We start from the raw sequence: 22,075 nt of genomic DNA on the forward strand, positions 1-22,075 counted from the left end.
GTTTCTTTTTTTGAATTGAAGTATAGTTGACTAGCCATATTGTGTGTTTCAGGTGTACAGCAAAGTGATTCAGTTATAGTTTTTTCAGATTATTTTCCCTTTTACATTATTATAAAATACTGAATTCCCTGTGCTATATAGTAAATCCTTGTTGCTTATCTGTTTTATATATAGTAAGCTGTATCTATCAATCCCATATTCCTAATTTATCCCTCCTCCCTTCCCTTTCCCCTTTGTTAACCATAAGTTTGTTTTCTATGTCTGAGTCTGTTTCTGTTTTGTATATAGATTCATTTGTATTATTTTTTATATTCCACATATAAACAATAAATAATATTTGTCTCTGTCTGACTTACTTCACTTAGTACAATAATCTCTAGGTCCATCCATGTTGCTGCAAGTGGCATTATTTCATTCTTTTTTATGGCTGAGTAATATTCCATTGTATATATGCACCACATCTCAAACCAATTGTCTGTTCATGGGCACTTGGGTTGTTACCATATCTTGGCTACTGTAAACAGTGCTGCTATGAACACTGGGGTGCACACATCTTTTCGAATTAGAGTTTTCATCTTTTCCAGATATACACCCAGGAGTGGGATTGCTGGATCATATGGTAACTCTATCCTTAGTTTTTTAAGGAACCTCCATACTGTTTGCCATAGTGGCTGCACCAATTCACATTCCCACCAACAGTGTAGGAGGGTTCCCTTTTCTCCACAGCCAAGTGAGGTTTCTTTTTTTTTTAAACTTAATTTAATTTAATTTTTTTGGCTGTATCGGGTCTTCATTGCTGCACGTGGGCTTTCTCTACTTGCAGGGAGCGGGGGGCTACTCTTCCTTGCGGTGTGTGGGCTTCTCATCGCGGTGGCTTCTTTTGTTGCAGAGCATAGGCTGTAGGCACGCGGGTTTCAGTAGTTGTGGCACGCGGGCTCAGTAGTTGTGGCTCGCGGGCTCTAGAGCGCAGGTTCAGTAGTTGTGGCGCATGGGCTTAGCTGCTCTGCGGCATGTGGACTCTTCCCGGATCAGGGCTCGAACCCGTGTCCCCTGCATTGGCAGGCGGATTCTTATCCACTGTGCCACCAGGGAAGTCCCATGAGGTTTCTTTTTAAATACATATTGACACTCATAAATTAGATACAGAAAATGTAAAGTAGCTCAACCTCTCCATACATGGTGATGGTACTGTCAACATACCCCACTTGTTACCTCTCACACTCTGTCCCAGCCACATGTGTATCTTTTCAGTTCCTTGAACATGCTGAGATGTTTTGCATTTGAGAGCTTTGGCCCAGGTCTAACTTCCACCTGAAAGGCTTTCCCTTTCCCTGGCAAATCCCATGTACCCTTCAGGCCCTGACTTAAGTATGACTTTCTGACTTAAGTATGACTTTCAAAGAAAGTATTTCCTGAGACCCATATTGAAGGAAATAATGGATAGAAAATGCTTAGTATGGTACCTGAAACATGCTAAGTGCTCAATAAAAATCTGCTAAATGAAAAGACTTTCATTGTGCAATAATGCAAAACAGGTCAAACATGCAAGACACTGAAAAATATCCTTGTATGATAGAACTTGAAGTTTTTGGACATCTGTATATATATAGTGTCTCAGTGATTTCAGTAAAGATTTAAATAAATTATTTAGGGATAAAACATATTTTAATTATCTTATGTGAGTTAACTGCTCATGTTTGGGCAAAAAGCCTTTGTCTAATTTATGTTCAGAATGATTGTTACAGAAAATTTTATGTCATCAGTTTCTGTTTCAAAGGCGCATCACACTGTTTGTAGGAGCAATATGGCACTGGGAGCAGGAGGAAGGTCAGCTTTCATGGTAATAAAACACACCTGCATTGTTACATATTAACTAAAATAACAGACCCTGGGATGAATGTCTCCATGATACTGGTAAGTTGAATATAAAAGGTTTGATACGGAAAAAAAAAATCCTTTCTTTTTCATTTCTTTTATTTGTTTACCTTTTTGTAGCAGTTGTTAAGCAAAGTTTAACCTTCTTCCACCAAATTTTTACTTGGTGAATAACGACAAAGAAGGAAAACACTTTCTGAGCCCACTTAATTGGTTTGTTAATTGGCTGGATAACTGAAGACAGAATGGGGACTTCACTGTTCTCTTGTATTACCTAGGAGAATACTGTAGATCCTAGTTTTAAAATATGATATTGTGAGCCATCTAATCTGCAAAACTGATTCTGGATCTTAGCATTATATTCTTATTCCTTACATGAATGAGGGGGAGAAGGAATCTGACTTGCTTTGAAGTCTCTGTGGAAGTGGGTTAGTGGTCAAATCAGGGATAAAATTGGGAATACCATTTTTAATAGTGGAAAAATGGTGACTGGGTTGAAATATATATCGTTTGCCTATAATAGGTGCAACTGTATGTAAGAAATGTGTTTCCTGATACCTGGTATAAGAAAGACTAGTACTGGCCTTCCCTAGTGGCACAGTGGTTAAGAACCTGCCTGCCAATGCGGGGGACATAGGTTCGAGCCCTGGGCCGGGAAGATCCCACATGCCATGGAGCAACTAAGCCCGTGCGCCACAACTACTGAGCCTGTGCTCTAGAGCCCACGAGCCAAAACTACTGAAGCCCATGCGCCTAGAGCCTGTGCTCCACAAGAGAAGCCACAGCAATGAGAACCCTGCACACTGCAACGAACAGTAGCCCCTGCTCGCTGCAACTAGAGAAAGCCTGAGCGCAGCAACAAAGATCCAACACAGCCAAAATAAAATAAATAAATAAATAAATAAATAAATAAATTTATTTTTAAAAGAAGAAGAAAGACTAGTACTAACAAAGGATGATAGTATTTCCAGGTACCAGTAAAATAGTGTTGCCACTTGGCAATAGACCAGTTTTCATTTCACTTGGCCCTCCAGTTTTGAAATTATGTGATTTTTGAGATAAATATTTAAATGTAAGAAATCTGCATTATTTAAAATTTTATGCTCAGAGGAGGATCTTATTAATATTTTGATGCTTTAATATTTAAAAGGAACACAGTGCAAGTCTGTGTAAAATGCAACTTTACTGTGTGGCGAACAGGGAATGTTCCTGGAGTGTAGGTGGCCCTGTGGTAGATGGTATTGTTCATTGCCTCCTTTCACTGCAGAGAGGCTTACATACCCCTGTCTCATTGACATCAGCCTTGGCCATGTAACTTGAAATGCTCCTTCCTGCAGTAAAATTACATATCATGACACTATTGAAATTAGAAGTAGCCATGTAACTTGCTTTAGCCAACAAAATATGGGTAGGAGTGGTGTGTGTCAATCCTAAGCAGAAAATTTATAGACTCATGGATCACCTTATCTCCTTTCCCTCTGTCACAAAACCAGTCATGTTCCAGGTAAAATCTGCTCTATCAACCTGGATTTTGGAGTCAAGATAGCATGAAATGGCACCACAACCTACCCATATCATAAGCAAGAAACACACCTTTGCCCTTTTAGGCCACTGAGTTTTAAGGGGTTGTTATATGGCATAACTTAACCCAATCTGACTGATATAGATCCCAAGATGAAGAAGATGTTGCTTACAAAAATGAATAAGACATGATCTGCATCCTCAAGAACCTCGTTTTATAATAGGGAAATAAATACATCAAAATAATTACAAAACAGTATGTCGAAAGCGAATAGGATATGTGGAAAGTACTATAATTACACTGAAGAAAGAGACAAATCCTATTTAGGGGATTTGGAGAACACTTTATGTAGGAAACAATACTGAATTTGAATTTGGAAGGCTACGTAAGAGTTCAAAGATTCTTTTTTAAAAGGAGGACATTACAGAAACAAATATCATGTTCAAACATTTAAAGGAAATTAATTTTTAAAGGAATAGTGAGAAGCATGACATGTTTTGAGGATGTGTAATGTCCGGTTGGGCATCTATAACATGGGGAAAACGTTGAAAGACGAATCCAGAAAGGTTGTGAGATTATGAAAGATCTTGTATACCATGTTAGATAGTGAAGATTCAGGCAGATCAGGATTCTAATTTTGCCTCTGCCATTAAATAGTCTCTCCATGGAAATGGACATTAGTTTCTTAATCTGTACAATGGGATCAATAACACCTACCTCATAGATCTTGTTTAGAGAATAAAAGAAGTATCTAATGCTCAATAAATCTTAATTCCCTCCCAGACCCATTATGCTAAGGAGGTGATGTTTCATGTAATGGGATGTGTTTGGAGTGTTTTTTAAAGCAATGGAATGATGGGATCAAAATCATACTTTAGAAAGATCACTCTGGAAGCATTTGGAAGATGAATAGTTCAGGGGGATGATGAGAGGCAGGGAGGCCAGTTAGGAGTTCACTGACATAAAACAAGAGATTATGAGGACTCAAGCTAAGGCAGTGATAATACCTGGCTCTTCCCTTTCTTCTTATGAATTCCTTAGATGTCATGTGCATATATCAATGCTCTCAACAAGGCAGGGAAGCACAAGAGAACTACATGTGGTTTCCTGGGGTCCCAATTTTCCAAAGGTGAATGATGCTGACCCCTTGCTAGCCACACTAGTATAGGTACTGAACCCTTGCTATCGGAAGTCATGCATTTTGATACTCTTCAGGGTCTAGGTTACTTTGCCTCACCCCGTGTTTCAAGTCCTACCCTTCACCACTACTTCTGTCCCATCCCCTTATCACTCTGCTGATCTGATAAACTGATCAGTGTTAATGTGATAATGGGACAAAATCTTTTCATTAATTACAGTTTCCATATTTGCTTGCATCTGTGCTTTCTGGAGAATTTATTATCCCCAGATATTACTACTACTACTACTATTATTATTATTATGTAATGACTATGATGTTGGGTTTTATTCTTAAGATCAATGATTCTCAAACTTAGCTGCGCATTAGAATTACCTGGGGAGTTTTTCAAACTCTCTATGCCCAGGTCATGCCTTATACTAATTAAATTAGAATCTCTGGGAGTGGGATCCAGTCCTAAGTAAGTAATTTTTCAAACTTTCCAGGTGATACCAAAGAGCAGCCAAATTTGAGAAGCAGAGATTGATGGAGTGACTTGCAAGCTTTAATGTGCACACAAATCGTCTTCGGGATCTTGCTCAACTGCAGATTCTGATTCAACAGGTTTGGGGCAAGACCTGATTCTGCATTGCGAACAAGCTCCCAGATGATTCTGGTGCTCTGGTCTGAAGACCACACTTTGCGTAGCCAGGACTTAGTGAACCATTAATATCTCTATGACGAAACCATTTTAGAATATTTTAAAGGCAACATTATTATTTGTGATTATCAAGGAACAATTTTCTTCTTCCCTTTTACTCCCAGAGATACATTTGGAATTTTGACCAAGTATGTGCCCATTGTTTAGCCATCCCTTTTACGTTATTAGTAATTGATCGAGTGGTGATTAAAAGCCAATGTGCTTTTACTTAACTAAAATACAGCTGAGATTTGCACATAGTGAAACATTTCACTATACAATTTACCCTTCTAATAGGACTCAATGGCCTTGATATGTGAAAGACCATGCTGTACTGACCTGACCCTTAATCAAAGAACTTTAAAAAAATACCAAGCAAACCAATGCATAATTGTAATTAAGAATGTTAAATCAACATTTAATAGATGACAAACAAGGTAAACCCATTTAGAATGATCTTTTCTGTCTGAAAAGGAAGTACTTATTACGAGATTAAAGTTTATCTGCTGAATTAAAAGATGTCAATAAAACAAAAGTTACTTCACTCAGCTTTTGCACAGCAAAGGAAACCATCAACGAAATGAAAAGACAACCTACTGAATGGGAGAAGATACTGGCAAATCATATGACCCATAATGGGTGAATATCCAAAATACTGAGTTGGCCAAAAAGTTCGTTTGGGTTTTTCAGTAAGATCTTACGGTAAATCCCGAACCAACTTTTTGGCCAACCCAATACGGAAAAACCCGAATGAACCTTTTGGCCAACCCAGTATAAACAGCTCATACAACTCAGTAACCAAAAAAACTCCGATTTTAAAATGGGCAGAAAACCCGAATAGACTTTTTTCAAAGAAGACATACAGATGGCTAACAGGCACATGAAAAGATGCTCAACATCACTAATTATTAGAGAAATGCAAATCAAAACCACAATGAGGTATCACCTCACACTTGGCAGAAAGGCTAACATCAAATGTCTACAAATAATAAATGTTGGCAAGGATGTGGAGAAAAGGGAACTCTTGAACACTGCTGGTGGGAATGTAAATTGGTGCAGCCACTACAGAAAACATTATAGAGGTTACTCAAAAAACTAAAAATAGAACTACCATATTCTCCAGCAAATCCACTCCTGGGTATATATTTGAAAAAAGTGAAAACACTAACTCAAAAAGATACATGTACCCCACGCTCACAGCAGCATTCAATAACCAAGATATGGAAGCAACCCAAGTGTCCACCAACAGATGAATGGATGAAGAAGATGTGGCATATATATACAATGGAATATTATTCAGCCATAAAAAACAATGAAATTCTGCCATTTGCAACAGTGTGGATAGACCTAGAGGATCTTATGCTTAGTGAAATAAGTCAGACAGAGAAAGACATACTCTATGTTATCACTTATATGTGGAATCTAAAAGATAAAACAAATGAATATATATAACAAAACAGAAACAGACTCACAGATTTAGAGAACTAGTAGTTACCAGTGGGGAGAGAGAAGGGGAAGGGGCAGAATAGGGGTAGGGGATAAGGAGATACAAACTGTTATATATTTATAAACTATTTATAAAATAAATAAGAAACAAGGATATATTGTACAGCACAAGGATATATCATACAAGGAAATATATCCATTATTTTGTAATAACTTTAAATGGAGCATAATCTGTAAAAATATTGAATCACTATGCTGTGTATCTGAAACTAATATTGTAAATCAACTATAGTTCAATAAAGATATACAAACAAAAATTTTAAAAAGTTAATTCATTCACACATACAGTTCTAGATACCAGAGAAATGTCAAATTATATTTATTTACATTATAGTACTTCTAGTATAGGTGTATGCTGGCAGAATTTTTGTTTGTTTGTTTTTTATTTATTTATTTATTTTTATTTTTTTTCTGCTTTATAACAAATTTAATCAGCTATACATATACATATGTTCCCATATCCCCTCCCTTTTGCGTCTCCCTCCCACCCTCCCTATCCCACCCCTCCAGGCGGTCACAAAGCACCGAGCTGATCTCCCTGTGCTATGCAGCTGCTTCCCACTATCTATCTACCTTACATTTGGTAGTGTATACACGTCCATGCCTCTCTTTCGCCTTGTCACAGCCCACCCTTCCCCCTCCCCATATCCTCAAGTCCATTCTCAAGTAGGTCTGTGTCTTTATTCCCGTCTTACCCCTAGGTTCTTCATGACATTTTTTTTCTTAGATTCCATATATATGTGTTAGCATACGGTGTTTGTCTTTCTCTTTCTGACTTACTTCACTCTGTATGACAGACTCTAGGTCCATCCACCTCATTACAAATAGCTCAATTTCGTTTCTTTTTATGGCTGAGTAATATTCCATTGTATATATGTGCCACATCTTCTTTATCCATTCATCCGATGATGGACACTTAGGTTGTTTCCATCTCTGGGCTATTGTAAATAGGGCTGCTATGAACATTTTGGTACATGACTATTTTTGAATTATGGTTTTCTCAGGGTATATGCCCAGTAGCGGGATTGCTGGGTCATATGGTAGTTCTATTTGTAGTTTTTTAAGGAACCTCCATACCGTTCTCCACAGTGGCTGCACCAATCCACATTCCCACCATATGCTGGCAGAATTTTTATGAAAAGTTTAATTTCTTATTTCTGTGTCCTTTCTTATATGTGGAATTCCAACTTCAAATGCTGCTGAATGGTTATTGAAATAATCTTCAGGATCTGGTCCCTAATGACACCTTTTAGTTTATCCATAAGACTCCAGCTGGAGGAAGGTTACAGAAGTGGCATTGGATGGTTTCCCTTTACCAGCCTATAAATCAAATTCTACCATCCTGAATCTCGTGGGCTCCAGAACATTTTTGGCCGAGGCCCTGGAATACCCCCTTGCATTATAAAATTTCTAAAGAAACACACACACACACGCACACAGTCCTAACAGTGTCATGCTTAATAAACTGTTAACCAGGGGCCTGTGACTCAAAGTATAACATATTTTTTGTTTTTCATACGTTTGTCACTGCAGGCTCAGAGAAAGCAATTAGGCTTTCTGGCATTACTAATGTTAGATGCATTTAACTCCAGACTTGAATGACTTATTATCAACTGCAGGATCCCTTATTTCAAATGCATTTTAGATGTATATGTACAGAGAGTTTCAAATGCACACATTTGATTTAGTTGGGCAATATATCACTTCACAAAGTCTGATGCTTCTGACTTAAAGAAATTGCAATCTAACTGTAATAATTCACATGAGGTATTGTCAATCATTTCATACATTCAACAACTTTATGAAGTAAACACAGATAATACATTTACTCTCATTTTCGAGATTATTAAGCTAGAAATCAGAGTGGTTAAAACATTTTTCATAGAAAAATGAAAACATTTTTCATAGAACAACTAGAACAAAGTTTTTAGGTTTGTATGGAAACACAAAAGACCCCAAACAGCCAAAGCAATCCTGGGAAAGACTGAGCTGGAGGAACCAGGCTCCCTGACTTCAGACTATATTAAAAAGCTACAGTAATCAAAACAGTACGGAACTGGCACAAGGACAGAAATATAGATCAATGGAACAGGATAGGAAGCCCAGAAATAAACTCATGCACCTATGGTCAATTAATCTACAACAAAGGAGGCAGACTATACAATAGAGAAAAGACAGTCTCTTCAATAAGTGGTGCTGGGAAAACTGGACAGCTACATGTAAAAGAATGAAATTAGAACATTCTCTAACACCATACACAAAAAGAAACTCAAAGTGGATCAAAGACCTAAATGTAAGGCCAAACACTATAAAACTCCTAGAGGAAAACATAGGTAGAACACTCTCTGACATAAATCACAGCAAGATCTTTTTGGATCTACCTCCTAGAGTAATGAAAATAAAAACAAACAAATGGGACCTGATTAAACTCAAACGTTTTGCACAGCAAAGGAAACCATAAACAAAATGAAAGCCAACCCTTTGGGAGAAAATATTTGCAAACAAAGTGACCGACGAGGGATTAATCTCCAAAATATACAAACAGCTCATGCAACTCTATGTCAAAAAAAACAAACAATCCAATAAAAAAAATGGGCAGAAGATCCAAACAGACATTTCTCCAAAGAAGACATACAGATGGCCAAAAAGCACATGAAAAGATGCTCAGCATTGCTAAGTATCAGAGAAGTACAAATGAAAACTACAACAAGGTATCACCTCACACCAGTCAGAATGGCCATCTTCAAAAGTCTACAAATGATAAATGCTGGAGAGGGTGTGGGGAAAAGGGAACCCTCCTACACTGTTGATGGGAATGTAAATTGGTGCAGCCACTATGGAGAACAGTATGCTTTAAAAACAATATTTTTAAAAACTAAAAATAGAGCTACCATATGTTCCACCAATCCCACTCCTGGGCATATATCTGGAGAAAACCATAATTCGAAAAGACACATGCACCCCAATGTTCATTGCAGAACTGTTTACAATAGCCATGACTTGGAAGCAACCTAAATGTCCATCAACAGAGGAATGGATAAAGAAAATGTGGTACATGTATATGATGGAATGTTACTCAGCCATAACAAAGAGCAAAATAATGCCACTTGCAGCAACATGTATGGACCTACAGATTATCATACTAAGTGAAGCAAGTCAGACAAAGAAAATTATCATATGCTATCACTCACATGTGGAATCTCATTTTAAAATGATATAAATGAACTTATTCACAAAACAGAAACAGACTCACAGATTTTGAAAACAAACTTATGGTTACCAAAGGGAAAACGTGGGGGGAGGATAAATTAGGAGCTTGGGACTAACATACACACGCTGCTATATATAAAACAGATAACCAACATGGACCTACTATATAGCACAGGGAACTCTACTCAGTATTTTATAATAACCTAGATGGGAAAACAATCTGAAAAAGAATGAATATATGTATAACTGAATGACTATGCTGTACACCTGAAACTAACACAACGTTGTAAATCAACTATACTCTAATAAAATTAAAAAAAAAAATAAAACAGGCAGCTGGTATTTGGCAAAAAGGACCTAGGGTCTTTCCACCAGGGCTGGCAAGATTGTTAAAACCCATACAGTGACAGGAAAGAAGAAAAGTTTGGGCAACCTAATGAATTTAAAAGATTTGCAGATGTGGAAGAAACTTCACTCTGTTTCATTAAGCAGGTGTTTGTTGAGTGCCTTTAGTATGCTAGGGAATGTGCAAGGCACTCTAGATATAATGGTTGTGGAGAAAAGAAAGCTATTTCCAGGAAGAGAGATATTACTCCAGTTCCAGATCCCAATACACGGGGAGTCTGTAACTAAAATTACCATCACCATTAGGGGACATAGCTATGTGAACCCACAGAGCAACGATTTCCCAATTTACCAGTCAAACCAATTTTAACAGCTTGCTAACCAATGGGGCAATCATTTTGAAACCTGCCAGTCAACTGAATTTAGTAACTAGATAATTTGATCAACATCTGGTAGTGGGATGTATTCAAAATTGGTAGATGCAATAAAATTAATTGATTTGATGAACGTTTTTTCTTGAACAGAGTGGATGTTTGACTGATTTAGAAAATTGATTTTAGAACATTTCAGAATTACCGTGAGTATGAGCCATTATTCCAGTTCAGCAACTAGGTGACCCCTAAGGCAATGGATTACCTTCTTTGTAGCTCATCTGAAGGAAATAAATAATGATGACTTGATCTTCTCTAAGGGTTTCATGAATCAGCAGCTAAAGCCTATTAATTCTTCCATAAATAGATCTTTCAACATTCTGGGTCTTGGAAAGGAATTAGGAGGGAGGCTATCTCTTGGATTTTATCAGCCACTGTTTTTCCACAATAGTGTTTACCCAATATATACATTGAAAAGTAAGGAAAGCACTATTGTTACTCCCTGTCAGCTGTTTACTGAAGGAACTGAATTCTGAGGCATTCCAGCTCTTTTAAGCCTGGATTGATAATTCCTATCAGGTTTCAGATCGCCATGCCTTCCAGGTCAAGAGCCGCTTGCTGTGTGCAAAGTTCAGTTTTATAATTTTACCCGGCTTTATCCCCACCTGTACTTCACTCCTCCATCCTTTAGCGAAAACTGCATTACTTTGAAGTTGAAGGTTACATTCAGGCAGGCAGAGCAGCTTTACTCCCACCATGAGTTGGAACAGATAATGGATTCTACGGAACAGGTGTCCAATTGACCAAGGTCATTGAAAAATGACTCAGTGTAAATACCCAAATTGAAGTTGTGGACAAACTCAGCACATGACAGATGCAGGTGATGAGTGTCCTTTTGTCTAGCTGTCATGGTAACCTGAGGACATGGAACAAATCAAATGAAGAAGCCTGTGCCTGCCTTAGAAGGTTATGTCTTCACTAACCCTGTAGCAACCAGCAGGCTTGACAGGAATCTCTGCACTTGTTTGGATGATTTTGTTTCTCGGGAGCTATTTTTTCGGGAAAAAAAATTGAAAGTGGAAAGATGAAGTCGTTTTCTCCTGACATTTCCAAGGATGAATACTTATGAAGGACAAGCAGGTAATCTCTTCTTCAAAACAGTCAATCCAAAGAACCTAGGAAGTCCTTCAGAGTTGCGAACAGAAGATCGCAACTTCAAGAAAAGCACAAGTAAGAAAGTCAGAAGACTGCTCCTGGGAAAGAACAGGAATTATAACCAATATATTATAAGTTCATGGTTCTCGGCACTGCACTGAAGTTTCAACTTGAGACAATGCCTGAAAGTCAAAGTCAAAAGCATCAAATACGTGCGAGGTATGGATGATTAAAGTCACAAAAAATGGATTTAAGTTACTAGGATTTAAAAAATATACAGTTGGGGCTTCCCTGGTGGCGCAGTGGTTGAGAATCTGCCTGCTAATGCAGGGGACAAGGGTTCGAGCCCTGGTCTGGGAGAATCCCACATGCCGCGGAGCAACTACGCCCGTGAGCCACAACTACCGAGCCTGCACGTCTGGAGCCTGTGCTCCGCAACAAGAGAGGCCGCAATAGTGAGAGGCCCGCACACCGCGATGAAGAGTGGCCCCCGCTTGCCACAACTAGAGAGAGCCTCGCACGGAAACGAAGACCCAACACAGCAAAAATAAATTAATAAACTCCTACCCCCAACATCTAAAAATAAATAAATAAATAAATAATAAAAAATATATAGTTGATAAAAGAGTTTTAGAAAAACCCTTGAATTATACATGCCTAGGATACATATATTAAAATAGCTTATGGCATTTTTTTCTGGTTTCATAGCTGAAAAGGCTAACACAGTGTTAAATGCTTTGCTCAATGTTAAATCATTAGAAAGTGGATGAGTGTAAAGTTCTCATAACTGTGAACTTAATGAGTGTTAAGTTGCTTTATATTTTCAGTGTAGCAAAGAGGTCAGCAAACATTTCTGTAAAGGGCTATATTGAGAGAGAAATAAGAAGAAAAACCCTTGAATGACTTGAAACAGGCTGTACACATTAATACTGGTTTATAGAATTGTTCCCCATTCCATAATGGTGAAGGCCGAAGTTAAATGACTTTTCAGTGTTATATCTTGAGAGTGGAAGGGCTCAAACTCAAAGCCATGTCTTCTGGCTGTCAACCTAGTTCTCTTGTAACTTTACCACAGCACGTGTAGCACTCTGTGTATCAAAAGAAGGGGGGGGTGCTCCAAACAGGCACATGAAAAGATGCTCAACATCACTAATCATTAGAGAAATGCAAATCAGAACTACGAGGCACCACCTCACACTGGTCAGAATGGCCATCATCCAAAAGTCTACAAATAACAAATGCTGGAGAGGGTGTGGGGAAAAGGGAACCCTCCTACACTGTAGGTGGGAATGTAAGTTGGTGCAGTCACTGTGGAAAACAGTATGCAGGTTCCTCAGAAAACTACAAACAGAATTACCATATGATCCAGCAATCCCACTACTGGGCTTATATCCAGACAAAACTCTAATTCAAAAAGATACATGCACCCCAATGTTCATAGCAGCACTCTTCACAATAACCAAGACATGGAAACAACCTAAATGTCCACTGACAGATGAATGGATAAAGAAGATGTGATACATACATACCATGGAATACTACTCAGCCAAAAAAAAGAGAATGAAATAATGCCATTTGCAGCAACATGGATACGACTAGAGATTATCATACTAAGTGAAGTCAGAAAGAGAAAGACAAATGCCATATGATATCACTTATGTGTGGAACCTAAAATGTGACACAAATGAACCTATCTATGAAACAGAAACAGAATCACGGACACAGAGAATAGACTGGTGGTTGCCAAGGGGGAGGAGGGTGGGAGAGGGATGGATTGGGAGTTTGGGATTAGCAGATGCAAACTATTATATATAGGATGAATAAACAACAAGGTCCTACTGTATAGCACAAGGAACTCTTTTCAATATCCTCTGACAAACCATAATGGAAAAGAAAATGAAAAAGAATGTATATATATGTATAACTCAGTCACTCTGCTGTACAGCAGTAATTCACACTGTAAATCAACTATACTTCAATTAAAAAATTTAAAAAAATTAAAAAGGCCTCCAGAAAGCTCTGAGTCCAATGGGGCCTCTTAACTTCTCTTCCTCCAGGTTCAGTGCAGCCACAGTTGTGTGGGGACACTTGCCCTCTGTGCTGAGAGTAGGAGCTACAGCCTTCTTCTCTCTCGCTAAAGATACAGTTGGCCAACAAATATAATTTCGAGCACTTAGTGTATGCCAGACATTGTTCTAGTTGCTGGGCTACAGCGTGGCTAATTCCTTTCCCTCAAGGGACTTTTATACTAGTTGGGAGAGATAATCAACAAGCATCAAATAACTAAATCAATCAATCATACCCAATTCTGATCACTGTTAGGAAGAAAATAAAATGGAACACAATAAGAAGTAACTAGCACTGGCAACGTAAGGAGGGGACTGACGCAGGCTGGGTTTTTCAGCGAGGCTGGTTGGTGGGTTCATCAAGCAGGGAGATTGCTGAAGCATCAGTAACAGTACCCCAAACAGTAGCTTGAATATTGGAAACAGCAAATGATGAAGGGGACAATGAGATAACATTTCCAATATATATTATTGTTGTGGACCAGGTGACCCACCCAGTGTTCTGAATCTGGGCCAAGAAATGTGGACATGCAGAAAAAAATGAGACAGCTTCAGGGTGGAGAGTGAGGATAGGCTTCCCTAGGAGAGAGAGAATAATGGTGGTGCTGGGGTTATATTACCTCTTAACCCTGAAGTTATCCCACATTACCTTAAAAAGGGGTAGATAATAGTTGATAGGTGCTGGGGTTATATTACCTCTTAACCCTGAAGTTACCCCACATTATCTTAAAAAGGGGTAGATAATAGTTGATACGTCCAACACTTATCATGTACCAAGCAAACATTTTACATAAATTAGTTCACATAGGAGGATTACCTCAGAGACTATTGTCCGCGTTGTAGAAATAAGGAAATCGAGGCACAGGTGGCTTGAGTAACTGTCCTGTGAAAGGCTAAATAATGCCTCCAATGATGTTCATGTCCTAATCCTCAGCACCTGCGAAGATGTAAGCTTACATGGTAAAAGGGACTTTCCAAACGGGATTTAATTTCCAACTTTGTGATGGAGATTCTAGATTATCTGGATTTGCCCAATGTAATTATAAAGATCCTTATAAGAGTCAGAAAGGAGATGGAAACAGAGGCAGGAGTGATATGGCCAGGAGCCAAGGAATGTAAGCAGCTTCTAGAAGCTGGAAATGGCAAGAAAATATAGTCTCCCCTAGGGCCTCCAGAAGGAATGGCGCCTTGATTTTAGCCCAGTGAAACTGATTTCAGACTTCTGGCCTCCAGAACTGTAACATAAATTTATGTTGCCTTAAACCAACTAAATTTGTGGTAATTTGTTTCAGCAGCAATAGGAAACTAATACACTGCCCAAAGCCATGGAGCTACAAGGTGTCAGGGCCAGAATTAAAATCAAGGCAACCTGGCGCCAGAGCAGAGATTTAAGCACTGTTATAGGGCCTCTCACAGGCAAAATAAAATTACAGGTTGAATGCAAAATAAGCGTCACCTAGCTTTTCCTCTTATGCTCAGAATTCCAGGTCTCAGGGAAACTAACAGAGAGAGAGAGAGAGAGAGAGAGAGAGAGAGAGAGAGAGAGAGAGAGAGAGAAGTGGGATCCTATACCAGCTGGTACACACCAGTCCCCCTTCCTTGCTCCATGTTTTCAGTCATGGACCCAAGAGATCACTAAACAAACCTCCCATTTGAGAGATGAGAAATTTGAGGGCTAAAAGGTTGTGATTTCAAGTTAACCAGATGGTTGGTGAAACTGCTAGTTATACAAGGGTCAGGTGGTGATGTACAGCTACCCACTGATCTCATTGACCGTATGGAGCTTGAGCAAAGAGGCTTTGTGGCAAGTGAGAACAAAACATCCAGGCTTCCTGAAACCTGTGCTGCTTGTTATTCGCTTAGAAACGGTGGGAGAAGAAATGTTAATTGCACATCTACCCAATATAATATCTCTAGAAGAATCCAAAGTTCTCACTGTAGCAACTTTTCAGCCCCTTGTGATTATTATATTCCCAAATATGAGCCACTTTTATAACCTGGTCGCTGCCCCCAGCTCTCTAACACAACACCTACGACAGAGTGGGTGCTCATAAATATTACTTGAATTAAACAATAACCTTATGATAGCATCCTCAGACTAGTGCTTTTTCCACATTTAAGGTGCACGCAGATCCTTTGTGAGCCTCGTTAAAATGCAGATTCAGAGCCAGAAGGTCTGGTTGGGGCCTGAGATTGGGCATTTCTACCAAGTTCCCATATGACGCTGATACTGCTGGTCCATGGTCTATATTTTTCAACGTCCCTTAAAATGAGACCTCCCTATCCACATACAAAATAAGTCATACAAAGTTTGGTCATTTAACGAAAGTTTGCAAATATGGCACAGAAATAGATTTTTCCCCTTTTCGGTACCCCTGCCCTCCCAGTATAGGGAGCAAATTAGACGCCAGGGTTCAATGTAAAAAGTTGGAAAAGTGCCGCCAAATACCTGTTTCCTGCGCTGAGCTCTGTCTTCCAGACGCAGGGAAGGGCGTAATGAGGAGGAGGGAAGTTTCCGGCAGCTCCCACGGCTCTGCTCCTCTTCCGTTTTCAGCTGCTAAGGAGCATCTACCCCTTTTGAACCGCCGAAGTCACGGGCTAACACACCCGAGCGCCGCTCCCGCCTCCGCGCCTTCGCCCAGGCGGAGACGGCCGACGCGCGTGCGTGCGCGTTCGGTATAAATAGATCGCAGGCGGCGGCCACTGGACAGAGCCGGGCTACGGGTACCGCGGGCCATGGCGGGCGAGGACCACCAGTGGCAGGGCAGCATCCTCTACAACATGCTCATGAGCGCGAAGCAAACGCACGCGACTCCGGAAGCGCCCGAGGCACGGCCGGGGGGCGCGTGCTGGGGCTGCTCCTGTGGCTCGGAGCCCCCGGGGGGCAGAGAGGGACTGCCGGGTGGGCGGGCAACGGTGCTCCTGTACCGCTGCTGCTTTTGTGGTGAAGACCACCCGCGGCAGGGCAGCATCCTCTACAACATGCTCACGAGCGCGAAGCAAACACAGGAGACTGAGGAGGCGCCCGAGGCCCGGCTGGGGGGCGCGTGCTGGGGCTGCTCCTGTGGCTCGGAGCCCCCGGTGGGCAGAGAGGGACTGCCGGGTGGGCGGGCAACGGTGCTCCTGTACCGCTGCTGCTTTTGCGGTGAGGACCACCCGCGGCAGGGCAGCATCCTGTACAGCTTGCTCACCAGCGCAAAGCAAACGCACGTGGCTCCGGAAGCTCCTGAGGCGCGGCTGGGGGGCGCGTGGTGGGCCCGCTCCTATTGCGCGCAGAGGCTGGGGGGCAGAGAGGAGCTGCCGCGCGGGCGGGCCTTGGCGCTCCCGTGCCGCTGCTGCTTTTGCGGTGAAGACCACCCGCGGCAGGGCGGCATCCTCTGCAACGTGCCCACGAGCGCAAAGCAAACGCACGTGGCTCCAGAGGCACAGCCGGGGGCCCCCTGGTGGGACCCCTCGTGCGGCGCGCAGCGGCGGGTGGCCCTCAAGAGCCCACAGGTGGTCTGCGAGGCAGCCTCGGCAGGCCTGTTGAAGACGCTGCGCTTCGTCAAGTACCTGCCCTGCTTCCAGGTGCTGCCCCTGGACCAGCAGCTGGTGCTGGTGCGCAGCTGCTGGGCGCCGCTACTCCTGCTGGAGCTGGCCCAGGACCGCTTGAACTTTGAGACGGTGGAGACCTCGGAGCCCAGCCTGCTGCAGAAGATCCTCACCACCAGGCGGCGGGAGACCGAGGGCGACGAGCCGCAGCCACATTTGGTACTGCCGCCGGAGGCCGAGCATTTGCCGTTGGCCGCCGAGGTCCAAGCCATCAAGGGCTTCCTCGCCAAGTGCTGGAGCCTGGACATCAGTACCAAGGAGTACGCCTACCTCAAGGGGACCGTGCTCTTTAACCCGGGTAAGGGCGCCGGCCTCGGCTCTGGCTTTTCTCTGCTCCTTCAGGCACTGGGCAGTACCTACCCCTGGCACAGACACTTGAAGAGTTTTCATTGTTAGGGGAGTTTTGGGGGCACAAGTCAGAAATCATGACAAGCTCAGCAGAGTTGGGGGGGCTCCAGAAACCATTCCTCGTGGGTGGGGTGCTGCCAGAAACTCAGCCGAGAGGAGGGTTTTTTTGTTGTTGAGGTTTGTACTTAATCTCTGAACACCTTTCTGTTACTACGGAAAAGTCTGTGCTTGCAGGGACATGGCTATTCCTTCTCAAATCTTTTAAATCCAGTAGCATAGCTTTAAAAAAAAAGTTTGTATTCGCTGCAAATTTTGCAACGTCTCTTTCTGAAACCCAGCTCTGGAATTTACTAGAACCTTTTCGTTGAAGTCTATTAAGGCTGGCAAGAGAGGAAACATTTAAGGACCCACAGAGACACCATCCCCTGGGGACACTGTCAGACAGGACATGGACTTAGTGTTTCACGTGTCTGTCTCTGAATGGTCATTTTAATGGTCCTAAGCAGCTGGACTGTCTCATCATCTAAGTGGCTGTAAGTATCAGGTTAGCAAAGGGGTAGGAGAAAGACATGTTAGAGACTGCACGCGGGAGCACTGTATGTTAGAGCCTTTAGACACCTTAGAGACCTCCTAATCAGCCCCCTCTGCCCTTCACCCTTTCCTCATCCCATTGGCAGCTTAGGTAGTCTAGTCCCAAGTGACCTTACTCCAAAGTAAATGGCCAGTGAGTTGTGGAGCATGGGTCTCCAGTCTCCTGGGCCCAAGGGGATGTCTGCTGCACCACACTTTCAGGTTGTCTGTCGGGTGCTGGACACTGCCCCACACAGTGCAACCGAATCATTGGAGAACATCTCCCTGGACAGCCCAGCACCTTGTCTCGAGTATGTCCTACTACTAGAGTCATCTTCAACCAGCATCCTTCCAGAAGGGTCACAAGTGGGCAGGAAGTTTCCAGGCAGCTTGAGTTGGGAGAGTATTTATCATGCTCCTTCCACATCCTTTTTTCCTGACACCAGGAGTCTCGGGGTCATGGCCTTGCCTCCTGCCTAGCATTTTTGAAGGGGTATAGAGCAGGATTTAATGGGATAATAATTCTTTCAGACCTCACATTTCAGGACTTAAGAGACCTCAGCTCATCCCAGTGATCATGATAGGTTACTTTTTGCTTGTATCATTGTTTTCTAAACCTGCCTGTGCACTTGGTGGTGTTGTCAGGGAAGGCGGTCCTTCAAAGTCTTTCAGGGCCCCTCCTCTGCAAGTTCTGATTCGGTAGCTCTGGTGCAGGGTCAGCAAATCTGCATCCATAATAAGTGCCTCAGGTGGTTCATTGGGAAGACAGTGTTTTCTCGCTCCTTCAGCCGTGTTATTAGACACCTACCATGTGCTTTGTTCTGTTGGAATAAAAAGGTAAGACAAGGGCTCAGCTTTCAGAAGTTTACATTCCACTAGTTCCCCTCTTTCCCTCTACCCGGTTTTGCATCCCTTATTCTTGCTCTGCTTTTCTGAATCCTCTCTCAAATAAGTTTAACCAGCTAAGCTGGGTGTGCTTTAAACATAAATATACCTGCATCTGGGAAAAAGTAATGCCTGCTAAGCGTGTGGCCTTTCTTTGCTGTTTATCATTTTGTATCCCCTGATCTTTATGTTTAAACATTTCCCTCCCGCCTCCCATGGAGTCCATCTATCTGCCTTTTCTCTTTCCTGATTTTACTGTGAAGGCAAGTCTTTTTTTGGGGGGGCACTTTTAGGGGACGATGGGTAAAGAGTGTGGTATGAAAGCAGAGAAAAGTGGAGTTCACAAGATGAAGTTTTAATAAGCCATGAATTTAGACCTGGTGGAGCTTCCGATTTCTGGTGGTTTCACACAAGCCTCTTCTTACCCTCGTGAATGGAATCCAAGTGCAATAAAATTGGGTCTCAAGCCTGGATAATGAGCTGTAGGTAGTAGGGGATGGTAATCCGTGGACTGGGGTAATCAGAATTGGAATATGGATTAGAGATGTTGCTGTATTTTTGTTCTCATTTATCTGATTTGATATTTGCCTGTACTAGAAATGACTCGCCTATTGCTATTATTTTTTTTGAAAGAACACTGGCTGGTTCTGTTACTCTGTGACTATTAGCATGATGCTTTTAAAATACTTTTCTGTTGGATTTTGTAGAAAAAGGGAAGGAAAATGATTACAATAATCAACATCATTTAAACCGAATGGTAAATTGGTAATTTCTTAATTACAAGTTAAAGAATTTTTCAGTAATGTTAGTATCGTGGAGGATCAAAGGACTTTTAAAAGCAGCCTCCTCTTCCCACGTTCTTTATACAACTTAAAGGCATTTAAACTTTCCTGCATTGCCTTTCATTCAGTTTTACTTGGATATCACACTGTACTGCAAGAAGGTCATGCAATCTTTATTTGAAAAGTAACTTTTGTACCATGTTGCAATCGATGTTTTCATGTTTACTTTTTTTTTTTTTTTTTTGCGGTACGCGGGCCTCTCACTGCTGTGGCCCCTCCCGTTGCGGAGCACAGGCTCCGGACGTGCAGGCCCAGCAGCCAGGGTTCACGCGGACCGGGGCACGAACCCGCGTCCCCTGCATCGGCAGGCAGACTCTCAACCACTGCGTCACCAGGGAAGCCCCCATGTTTACTTTTTAACCCTCTAATGGCTGTAAGACAATGCCTTCAAAGACTGCTTTATTTTTTTTAAAGAACCTTTTGGAATGCTCATTTCAATCAACTTTTTAAAAAACCTCCCCAGTATAGAAATCATGGTACAATGAGCTAAGTGGCCAGAGTTATCTCTTAAATTATGATGGGACTGTAGACTAAAATCAGCCTGCAGGCAAATAATTTAAATGAGACTGTCAGTCACAGTTGGTGGCTGTGAAGTTTACCACCATGGGCGGTAATCATTACAGTGGTGGGAAATTCAAGGGAGGATGGTAAAATATTACCTAGCAAAACCTCTTGCCTTTATACTAAGGCCTGTTTCCCATAGGTAAAAGGTGCACACTTCTTGAAATAATTTTAATTTCTTTGGACGTGCATAGATAGTGAACTGGAGCAATGATTCATTAAACTATATTCTACTGTCTTACTGAATTAAGTGTGCATTTGTTGGCTCAGGGCCAGCAGTTTTTAAATGTGAGCATACAAACATAGTGAATATTAAATAAGAATAATTACATGATACTTCCTTCTTGGAAGCGTTGCTCCTGAAACCTTAGAAGTGGTTTGGCACTTTATCCTTGCTGTTGAAAAGAACTTTTAACCAGGAAGCTTGAGCGCTTTTTTAATTGGGGAAGGGGGCAGAAATGGATCTATTTAAAAAGCTAGCAAAGGGCTCAGAGTGAGCTGTTTCTAACAAAGAGATTTTTCTCCCTTTTTCTCCTCCAGACCTACCAGGTCTGCAGTGCGTGAAGTACATCCAGGGACTTCAGTGGGGAACCCAGCGGATACTCCGTGAACACGTCAGGGTGACACACAGGGGGCACCAGGCCAGATTTGCCGAACTGAACAGCACCCTTTTCCTGCTGAGATTCATCAATGCCAATGTCCTGGCCGAACTGTTCTTCAGGCCCATCATCGGCCCAGTCACAATGGATGATATGATGCTAGAGATGCTCTGTGCGAAGTAATGAAGGCACGGGGGCCACACACATGCAGTTCACCATGAAGCACAAATGAGGAGCTGTGGGCAGAAGAGTGTAAAATAGAGTAAAATAAACTTTCTTATTATTTTTACATGCATAGTATTTTTGTATTCAATTAAAGAAAAACTTCAGTTACAGACAATTAGAAAATCCTCTGTTCCATACTGTTTCATTGCAAAGGAAAACATTTGCCAACAGGTAACACATCTCTGTACATCTTTAAGGAACGAGCAGGGGGACTACACTCATATGCTATTTTCACAAGTTTAGCCACTCTCTCCATTGAACCTGCCAAAATCAAATTTGTAACTTTAACTTATAATGTTAAGGTGTTAACCACTAATTTGATTGCGAAAAGGTTCATCAGGGTTTAAGTAGGGCTTCAAAAAATATTAAAAACCTAGGCAACATAAACAAAAATTAGCTTTGTAGGTTGACTTGGCTCTGTCTTCTCCACTCCCATTGGCTGTGTGGAAGACTGTCTTTGTACCAAGTCAAGTGGAAATCTGTGATCAGAGAAGCACCTGAATGTGAAGTAGGAGATTTTTCAGAGTTCTGGTGTGGGATTTTTCTGTACACAGTAAGTAAAGTTCAACAAGAAACTTACATTCTAT

General features: G+C 41.5%; 1 protein-coding gene across 1 annotated transcript; it reads left to right on the forward strand.

Moving 5' to 3' along the window:
• Positions 1-16,603: 16,603 nt before the first annotated feature.
• On the forward strand, positions 16,604-21,518 carry NR0B1 (nuclear receptor subfamily 0 group B member 1; the record flags this gene model as incomplete). Its single annotated transcript, XM_081222004.1, has 2 exons — positions 16,604-17,756; positions 21,205-21,518. The coding sequence occupies 2 exons, from the start codon at positions 16,604-16,606 to the stop codon at positions 21,444-21,446; spliced, it is 1,395 nt and encodes a 464-aa protein (XP_081078130.1). The 3' UTR covers positions 21,447-21,518.
• Positions 21,519-22,075: the final 557 nt, after the last annotated feature.

This window comes from Mesoplodon bidens (assembly GCF_964165515.1).
Source record: "Mesoplodon bidens genome assembly, chromosome: X".
Classification (NCBI taxonomy): Eukaryota; Metazoa; Chordata; class Mammalia; order Artiodactyla; family Ziphiidae; genus Mesoplodon; species Mesoplodon bidens.